The sequence below is a fragment of the Macaca nemestrina genome, chromosome 3 (genome assembly GCF_043159975.1).
Source record: "Macaca nemestrina isolate mMacNem1 chromosome 3, mMacNem.hap1, whole genome shotgun sequence".
In the NCBI taxonomy this organism is placed as follows: Eukaryota; Metazoa; Chordata; class Mammalia; order Primates; family Cercopithecidae; genus Macaca; species Macaca nemestrina.
This window is the reverse complement of record NC_092127.1, coordinates 179,582,010-179,591,917: the sequence shown is the minus strand read 5'-3', so window position 1 is coordinate 179,591,917 and position 9,908 is coordinate 179,582,010. Positions and strand designations below refer to the sequence as shown.

Sequence of the window (9,908 nt, the reverse complement as noted above, 5' to 3'; positions counted from 1 at the left end):
CTGCTGGATAACAGCTCTATGCATTCGTCTCACTTAGGAAAAAAAAAAAAAAAAAAGCGACTGCAGCAAGGTCGGGAGTCCCACCATTCCTGTCACCCTAAACAATCCACAGGGTGACAGCCCCAAGCCCAGAAGTTTGAAGCAAAACGATTCATATCCAACCAAAAAGAGGGAATTACAGTTGAATGGGGATGGGAGGTGGGGAGGGCGATGTGTGTGCGTGTGTGTGTGTGTGTGTGTGTAAGGAAGAGTCCATCACATGACAGTGAAAGAGGACCAGAGTCGTCGGGGCGTCCGCAAGCAGAAAAGGGGGGGAGGGTGTCGTTGCCGTGGCAACACCCCCCATCCGTCCAGACTTCCAAAGAGGGAGGAAGAACTTCAAATCCCAACCGTCAGCGCTCAAGCGGCTCCTTCTTAAAGGGGTACACACAGCGCCGCCGCCGAGCGCGAGAGGGCAGAGTTGGGCGCCCCCCGCCCTTCGGGCGACGCCCCCGCCGCCCCTCGCCCCCAGCCGGCCCATCCGCGGCCCCCGCCCTACGAGCGCCCGGGGGGTCTCCAGGTCCAGGTCCCCAGGAACTGGCCGCGTCTGCTCACCCGGCCCCCGGCGGCAAGAAGGGGGTGTGTGTGCGCTCGGCGGGGGCGCGGACCAGCCCGCCTTCCTCCGGCCGCCCTACCCGCCGGCTCCCCTCCGCCAGGGCGCCGACCCACCGGGCCGCTTCCTCCCTCCTGTCAGGGTGGACGGCTGGCGACTGCGGGCAGCGACGGGCGCCGAGGAGTTACGGGGAGAGCGCTAGCGGGCTGCTTCCGCGGGGGCTCAGCAAGCGGGTCCGAACTAACAGTTCCCAGGGAGCCCAAGAGCTGGGAAGGCGAAGGAGGGCGGACCGCGCCGGGCCAGCAGCCCGCAAGACAAAAGGCGAGCGCCGGGGCCGCCGCGCCGCGCCGCTCCCATCTCGCTCCCCCACCGAACTAACCCGAACGGGAGATTCAACTAAACCCCTCAGCCACAAACTCCTCGGGCTGCGACAGCCGTCGCCGCGCGGAGCCCGGAGCCCCGGCCCGCGTCTCTCTTACCTACACAGTGCATGAGGCGGTGGCGCCAAGAGTCGAGTTCCCGCCGGAATCCTCTCCTCTCCGCCGCGCACCGAGGGCTCCGGCACTGAGCGGCGGCGGCGGCGGCGGCGGCAGCAGCGGCGGCGGCAGCGGCCATTCTCTCTCTTCCCTTGTCCATCTGCGTCCCGCGTCACGCGCCCTCATTTACATACGAGCAGCGCAGGCACGAGGCAGGGGCGCGAGCCCTCGGCGCGAGCCCCGGAGCGCGCGCCCCCCGGAGGGGGGTTGATTGACACGTGTCACTACCTTCCCTCTGCCCTGCCCTCCCCCTCCCACCGCTCCCTCAGGGAGAGGCGGGGAGGGAGCCAGAGGAGAAGGAAGCAACCTGCCGCTTCCGCTGACCCCGCCTCCCCACCCACTACCCTCCTCCCCCTCCCGCTGGAGTTTACTCAGGCGAGCCATACCGCTCCCGCCGCCCGCGAAAACCCTGAGCGGGAGCGAGAGACCCGGAGCCCAGCCAGGAACCGGCGTGCTAGTGGAGCGGACTAGCAACGCCTACTTTCTGCCTTCACTACGGGACTCCGACAGTCCGGAGACTTCACTTCCCAGGCTTCATTGCGCCAGGATCCCGAAGCCGAGTTTGGCGCCGTGGCGCGTTGCTTGCCGGTCATTGTAGTCCAAAAGAAAGGATCGTTTCCCCCCCTCCACACTCGGGTTTGCAGGCTGGCCTGGAACTTCTCTGCGCCGCGCCGCTGGGGGTGCTGAGCCTGTCGCTCCCTGCGCCCGGGACCGTGCGCTGCCCGGGTGGCCGGTTCTGACCCGACTGCTTTAGCTTCCTCAGGCTCCGCGATAGAAGGGTGGTGGAAGCCGCAAGAGTTGTCGGCCCCTTGTGGGTTCAGGCTTCGCTTTGTGTTCTAAGTGCTGGAAACTTTCCGGGGTCTCTGTCTTCTTGTCACTCCGCAGGGATAAGGGCAAGTCGGTCATTCGCCTACATCTGGAATAACTGCCAAACGTCCTGAGAGAGATCCCGGAGTGACTTCGGTTTTCAAGGCGAAGAGATATCGGAAAGCGAGAATCCTTACAAGGACTAGGAAAAAGATGCGAGTTTTTTACACTGAAAATTACTTGCAGGGGACTGGGCGTAGCCGGCTGAAAACTGCAGAAGGAAAATTTTCTTTATAAGCTCCTGGAGGGCAGCGACCCACTGAGACCTCTGTACCGTGACATCTGTCACTCACTAGACCCTAGTACAGTGTGTGACGCGGGATTAAGCACTTTACAAATGTTATGGAATGAATTCTACGCCGTGCTAGAGAAAATAACTTCTTCAGAGAGAGCGAGAGAGGAATCTTATGTTTAAATACAGACTCCAATTAGAGTTTTTACTTTTGCACCAGAGCGATTGTGCGTTTGTTTCCGTATACGTGCAGTTGATCAAGCCGAAGCTAAGCCACCCAACGTTTGCTAAGAAGTACTGTGTATGTCTGGAAATTTATTCACAAGTCTGTGGGAAATATGTTTAATTCTTCTTGGAAATCTCATAAATTCTGAGTTCAGTACCACCTTCCATGTTTTGTGGCTTATCCTTAACCACCTTCTTTCTTTTTCTTCCTATGAGAAAGTATTTCTTTGCTCATTATGACTTCAGTAGCGAAGATGTAATTTTACATTTTCATAAGTTAAAAATAATAAAGTCTGAACGCATAATCACCTTTTCTAGAACGGTCACAATTGGAGTGCAGGTGAAATTACTAGTGAAGGTGATCTTGGAATTGTCAGTGGATGGTTTCAGTTAACCACTTCCACTCATAATTGCCACGAGGATCAGCCTTTGCAGTTTTCCTGATCGCTTTTATAGTAATCTACATTAGTTAGGATGGGAAAAATTATGGTGCAGTAATAAATGATCCAAGAATCTTAGTGGCTTAAAACAACAACAAAAAACTATTTCCTGCTTATTTACATGTTCATCTCTGGGTGGCAGGAGGAGGGGGCTTCATTCCATGTGGAACGTCCCCCGTTGTGTAATAGGCAAAAGGAAGATGAAGAATGGCAAACTGGTTCTTCCTAAAAGTGATACAAGTCAGTTCTCACGTTTCATTGACCAAAGCAAATTATATGGGCATGTAAAAAAGGGAGCAGGGAAGTGCGATCCTATTATATGTGCAAAAAGAAGATAACCAGAATTTATTGGTAAATAGTATCAAGCATTACTGTGATCTATCTTTCTAGTCACCAGTTTACAGTTCACTTTCTTTACACTACAAAATAGATTTGCTCCTATCACAAAGTGAGACAATCCAAAAGTTCTGTTCAGTAAAGGCATTAATCTCAAAGCCTAGCATCTCTGGGTGATGCTTGGTAGTCTCCATATCGGAACTGGATAAAGCTGCTCTTGTTATAGACAACTAAAAAGATAAGGTATCCTCCCCCGATCTCTCTCACTTGCAATTTCTCTTCTCCCTCTCTCTCTCTCTCTCTCTCTCTCTCACACACACACACACACACACACACACACACACACACACACAGAGTGATGGAATAGGAACTAAATAGACGTGTCTTAGTCTATTTTTTGCTGCTGTAATGGAATACCACTTACTGGGTAATTTATATGAAGAATAGACGTTTATCGCTCACAGTTCTGGGGCCTAGAAAGTCCAAGATCAGGGTACTGGCATCTAACAAGGGCCTTCTTGTTACATGGCCCCGCAGTGGAAAGGCAAAGAGAAGGCAAATAAGTAAAAAAGGGCCAAACTCATCCTTTTATAATGAACCCACTCCTGCTATAAAGAATCCACTCCCTTGATAATGGCATTAATCCATTCACTATGCCCTCATAGCCTATCACTTCTCATTAGGCCACATTTCCCAACACTGTTGAAATGGAGTTTATGTTTCCAACACGTGCTTTTTCGTGGACAAATTCAAACCACAGCATATGGTAAACATTCCTGTTTAGAAAGGAGAAAAATGGGAGACACACAGGAACCGCTTCAGCAAATATTTTACGACAGTTAGCATCTCCAACTTTCCAGCCTCTGACAATTTCCTTGCTACCACCCAGTGAGCCTCTGAGTTAAAGCCACATATTTTAGATTTTCTGTTATAACTGTACCTCCTTCTGGGTGCCAATTTATACATTAGTTAGAATGTGCTATGTTCTGCTCCAGTAACAAACCCAAAATCTAGCAAACTCAAAACCTCAGTGATTTAATACAAAACTTAATACAAAAGTTTTATTTCGTAGTATACTATCCGTCTTCCAAAGGTCAGTGTGGAAAAGGATGGAAAGAACATGAACCCTATAAGCCTCATATCCATCCAGGGACTGAGGCTTCTGGGGCTATGCCGTTTGGAAGCTCCCCAGTCACCATAACGAGAAAGATGATGCTAAATCACAGTCCAACTCTTAAGGCTTCTGCCAGAAGCGACACATTTCAATAGATGAAGCAAATTTTATGGTCATGCCTGACTTTTAAGGAGTTATATATTAGAAAGCTTTGAGGGCAGGGCAAACCACCCCACAACTTAATACCTTAAAACACCAACTGTTCATTTAGCTCATAATTCTGTGGAATGAAAATTTGTGCTAGGTTCAGCTGGACATTTTTGCTGGCCTCTACTGGACTCACTCAGGTGTTTGTGGTCAGCTGCCTGTCAGCAAGGCAGCCCTGTTTCTGAGGATTCTCTGACTGTCAGCTGGGAACACACAGCAATGAGGCCAAGTATCATCAAGAGGCCAGCTCTAGCCCTAGCTTATTCACATGGTGGCAGTCAGAGGGATCCAAAGTGCTGCAAGAGAAGAAGTACCCATGCACAAACACTTTTCAAATCTCGGTTTGGGTCACATTTGCTCTGGTCCCAATGGCTAAAGCAAGTCACATGGCCAAGCCCAGAGTCAATATGGGGAGATACATTCTACCTCTTAATAGAAGGATCTGCAAGTCACATTACAAAGGGATTTGGACAGAGAGAAAGAAACAATTTGTGGCCACTTTTGTAGTCTACCACATTTGGGAAAGTGCAAGGTTATCCTATTCTCCAAAAGAAGGAGAACTAAAGATATAAACAGAACTAATGAGTATCACATATCTAGAATTTCTGGGAGAAGATAAAGATTAAGGCCAGAAATATTGAAATACACAAATGGAGTTAACTTTGGAATTCAGCTTCACTTTGAAGAGCAAAGAAGTTTCCATGGCAAGTACTACAGAATGTATTATAATTACCCAATGAACCTGAAAATAGGAGTCTTTTAACCATTACATTCTAAGCATCGAGTGCTGGGCCAGGCACTAATATGGTGTCTAATATTTATTTATTGGTTTGATACATGTTTGAGTTATCTATAAGGTCAAGTATAAAAAGAGGGTCATTATCGGCCGGGCGCAGTGGCTCACGCCTGTAATCCCAGCACTTTGGGAGTCCCAGTGGATCACCTGAGGTCAGGAGTTCGAGACCAGCCTGGCCAACATGGTGAAACCCCATCTCTACTAAAAATACAAACATTAGCTGAGCGTGGTGGTGGGCACCTGTAATCCCAGCTACAGGTGGGAGGAGGCTGAGGTGAGAGAATTGCTTGAACCAGAGAGGCGAAGGTGGCAGTGAGCCAAGACCGTGCCAATGCACTCCAGCCTTAGCAAGAAGAGTGAAACCCCATCTCAAAAAAAAAAAAAAAAAAAAAAAAAAAAGAGGGTCATATCAAAGATTGTCTCCTACACTGAAAATCCAGTTACTCACAAAGGATTTTCATATAACAACAGGTATATGATATGAAATGTTAATGTTCTTTGGAGAAATAATTTTGTTCTGCTATCTACTTCCTATACATGTTGTACCAGTTATTTATTGCTGTGCAGCAAGCCAATCCATAGGGCAGTTGCATAAAGAACAACCACTAGATATTATTCACAGTGCAGTTCAGGTGGGCTGTTTTGCTGATCAGGTGAAGCTCTGCAAATCTTACCTGAGATTGCTAGTGTTGGAAGCTGCATGATCTAGAATGGCCTCACTCTGGTGTACAGTTTGGCTTCCAGTTTGCTGGGGTAATGAGAATGGCTGAGTCATGTGTCTCTTACCATCTAGAGGCTAGCTAGAGCCAATAATTTATGCAGTGGCAGCATGTGAAGCGCAATATAATGATAAGTACTAATGTAGAAGTGCTTTTCAAGTGAGCTTGCATCGTGTTCTGCTTGCTACTATCCTATTGGCCAAAGCAAATCTCATGGTCAAGCCCAAAGTCTGAATTAAAGGACACTAACAAATGGCATGGATTCAGAAAGGTGTGAACAAATCTGGGTCATCACTTCAATCAAACTACCATCAGTAACTATCCAAGTTCACTATTATCCACCTAAAACTGATGAGCACATCTATAGAGTTCTTAGACAGTACCAAGACATATAAATTGCAGGGCCAAATAATAGTTTATTAATTTACCAGTTAGTGAATTTCAAGCTAGGGTGCTTTTTAGGAGGACGTGATATAACAAATACAAATACATTGGAGAAGTTTGAAATACACTTCCACAATAGAGAAATACAAAATTACAGAGAGGTATGACTAGAGTCGTATTTTTGAGATATTAACCCAAAATGAAAGCTGTTCTTATATTTTTTAACAAATATAAACAATCCAATATACTAGTAGGATTGTAAAATACCTACTCAATTCTATATTATCCATATATACCATAAAATGATATATTTTATAATTTAATAAAATCTAAACAATTTTGTATGCATTAGATATTTACAGTTGTAAAGCATAACTGCTAGATACTTTAACTGTACAATGCTTTATAATGCTGAGAAACTATCTTTTGAGTAAATTATATCTGTCTTGTAAAGAATCACATTTCACTATATTTCCTTTGGTTCTGACCTGTAATACAGTTCACTGATCAAAGATTAAAACTTCAGAGAAAAATTTGATTAACCAATTATTTAGGACATAGAACAAATTTCCCTTCCAGAAAATTTCTAATCAACTACATAGTCATATTATACCAAATTTTATGCAAACATCTTAGATTCACCCAGGCTCATGAGTCAAAGATTTCTCAATAGTCTTCTTCCTTATGGAAGTACAGACTCTAAAGTCTTCATTAACTGAAATACATACATGTTAATGTATTTATTTTCAATACTGCAGTTAAATAGTTAGCGATATCTAAAATATATGATGATTTTGTCTTCTTGATGCATTTCCAAATACTATCAACACCTTTCTGTACATTTTGTAGGAACAAAGATAAAATTTTACAGCAGGAATAATGATTCAAGAAACAGAAATGTAGTGGTAATGTACTTCGTTTCTTAGATTATACTGTCTCCTTTTCTCCTATTCTAAGACTATCCTTAGTATACATAATAATGGGCATGATAGCTGGTCCAATTCTGTCGCTTATATCAAGGTGGCATCTCCGGTTTTTATTCTTTACTTTCATTGTTGAGTTCAATCATTGGATACTTTAAAAATATTACTGTTATATCCTGTTACTGTCTGTATAGTAAATTTCATATAGCTGGACCTAAGATTTACTATATTAGGACAACTCAGGCCCTAAACTGTCAGGATAATTAATACCAAAATTAGGGTGAGTATGTTTTCTAATTTTTTTTTACATAAAATCATACACCTTTGAGCTTGGCACCTGAATTTAATACCATTTACCATCTACTTTCCCTTGCATCCAGGCATGATAATAGGACCTGATCTATCACTACTCTTTTTGTGTCCATTTGAAATCACTTCTCTGGCCTAACGCATTATTGTCACTTTCATTTTCAGCCTTTTAATAAAATTTCAATGTATTAAAGGCTCAATGATGGCAATTTTATCCAATTTAATCCAATTGCACAGTTCAGTATCAAAGTAAAATAAAAATGTCATCTATAGTACCTAGACTATCTCAGTTTAGAGGTAATACAGATCATCTAGGTCAATCCCCTAATTTTGCAGATAGAGAAATTGGGCCCAGAGAGGATAAGCAATTTATGTAGGTCACACGGCTTATTAGTAGCACACCCAAACTAAAGATCAATTTCCTGATTCCTAATCTTGACTATTTCCTATAATAAGAGCTATGAGTTTGGCATTTATACACATTATTAATTCATTTACCTTTTACCATAATCTTATGCAATTAAGTACTTTCATTATTATTATCCCCATATCAGAGAGAAAGAAATATAAATTGACTTAGAGATGTTAAATAACTTAAATAAGTTAGCATTATCTAGCTAGTTACTGATGAAACTAGAATTTGAATCTCTGTCTTTCCAAATTTAACTACCGCTTTTCACTGGAGAACAGGAAAGAAGGTGAAAAGCTGCCTATTAAGGAATCAGAAATTGAGGAAGCTGGATTTTTTTCAGATTTTCAGGAGTGGCTACTGATATTGTCTCTATCTTTGGGGGAAGATATAGATAGTGACATTTTCAGTAGCACACAAAACTATGGCTTCTCAATGTTTAACCTATCATTCAGCCAAACTGGGGTTTTTGCTGTCCCCATCTGACATTCCATGCTATCCTACTCCCATGAAGAACACTTCTCAACTGAGTGGTGATTATTACTACTTTCTATGCTCTTAGAACACTTTATTTTTCTCATGAGTCTTACTGTATTTTTCCATGTAGTATAATTATTTGTTACTGTTTCTTATTGTTTCTCTGTATAACCTTGTAGACTGTGAAGTCAGAGCCTGGTATTCACCACCTCTGTGCATTCTATACTTGCATTCTACACCTAGTAGGTATCAAAGAGACTTTTGTTGAGTTGAAATGAAAGAGTAATTAATTGAGATTTTTTAAAGAAAAGAAATATGGAAGATATAGGGCTTCCTTCATCCATGACTTACCCTTATTCTCAAATTCTACTCGTAAACCCAAACTTATTTTTCACCCGATGTCAAGACAGTGACAAAAGGTGGTCACACAATTGCATTTTACAGAGTATATTTCAAACCAAGAAATTAACATCATTTGGCCTTTCTGCATGTTGAAACGCCTGACACAAACTAAGTCATAACATTTATATGAACAAAGCATATCATTTTACTTACTAACATGCTTTAGGCAAACAGAAATATGAACAATTTATGAACTTGACAATTGTTTCTCAGGCTGTTGACAATAGGATTTGACTCTCAGTTTCAAAATGCAAAAAATTTTTTATATGAAAGTAGTACAAAATACCAATGTTTCATGGTAAAGAGGCCATGCAATAAGCCTCTGAAGTAAAATCCATTGGGTTAAAGAAGTTTATTTTAACATATTACTATAAGAAAGGTTTGTTTAAACTGTTTAATCTGATAATGGCCCATATTACTATCTACCTGGAGAATACATGTGATTAAAGAGAAAAGAATAAGGCAGTTAAATTATGTCATGATTTTCCCTTATAAAAAAGAGATGTGAATGAAAATGTGACGTTGGTAAACGTTTAATACCTTTTAACTTAACCAAAATGTTATAATATTTGAAGATTTAAGTATAATAAGATTAAATTACAATTAATAATCACCCTATGCAACAATGGAAAGTAAAGAACAACCTATTATTATCCTATTACAGGCTTTCAAATTCAATAGGCAAAACCACCTGATTTTATATACTAAATTCATTAAGCTCTAAACCTGAAACTTGAAAGAAAAGTAAATCTAACTATGAAACAATATGGTTTGGCTCTGTGTCCCCACCGAAATCTCATCTCAAATTGTGTTGAGGGAGGGACCTGTAATCCCAACGTGTCTAGGGAAGGAGGTGATTGGATCATGGGGGCAGTTTCCCCCTTGCTGTTCTCATTCATAATGAGTGAGTTCTCGTAGTATCTGATGGTTTTATAAGTGT

At 43.0% G+C, this 9,908-nt stretch overlaps 1 protein-coding gene across 14 annotated transcripts in view; it reads right to left on the bottom strand.

Annotated features, from left to right (window-relative positions):
* The window catches only part of LOC105487875 (ligand dependent nuclear receptor corepressor like), a 296,771-nt gene that overhangs the window by 180,051 nt on the left and 106,812 nt on the right, over window positions 1-9,908 (bottom strand). For 9 of the 14 annotated variants that reach the window (XM_011751509.3, XM_071093808.1, XM_071093812.1 and 6 more), the window contains exon 1: window positions 1,072-2,582. The exons of 1 other annotated variant lie outside the window; for it this stretch is intronic. In XM_011751509.3, coding sequence (XP_011749811.1) covers window positions 1,072-1,228 — 157 coding nt within the window. In that variant the 5' untranslated portion in view covers window positions 1,229-2,582. Of the gene's footprint in view, window positions 2,685-9,908 lie in introns of those variants that run through there. 4 more of the 14 variants (XM_011751504.3, XM_071093809.1, XM_071093802.1 and 1 more) reach the window with 4 other exon arrangements.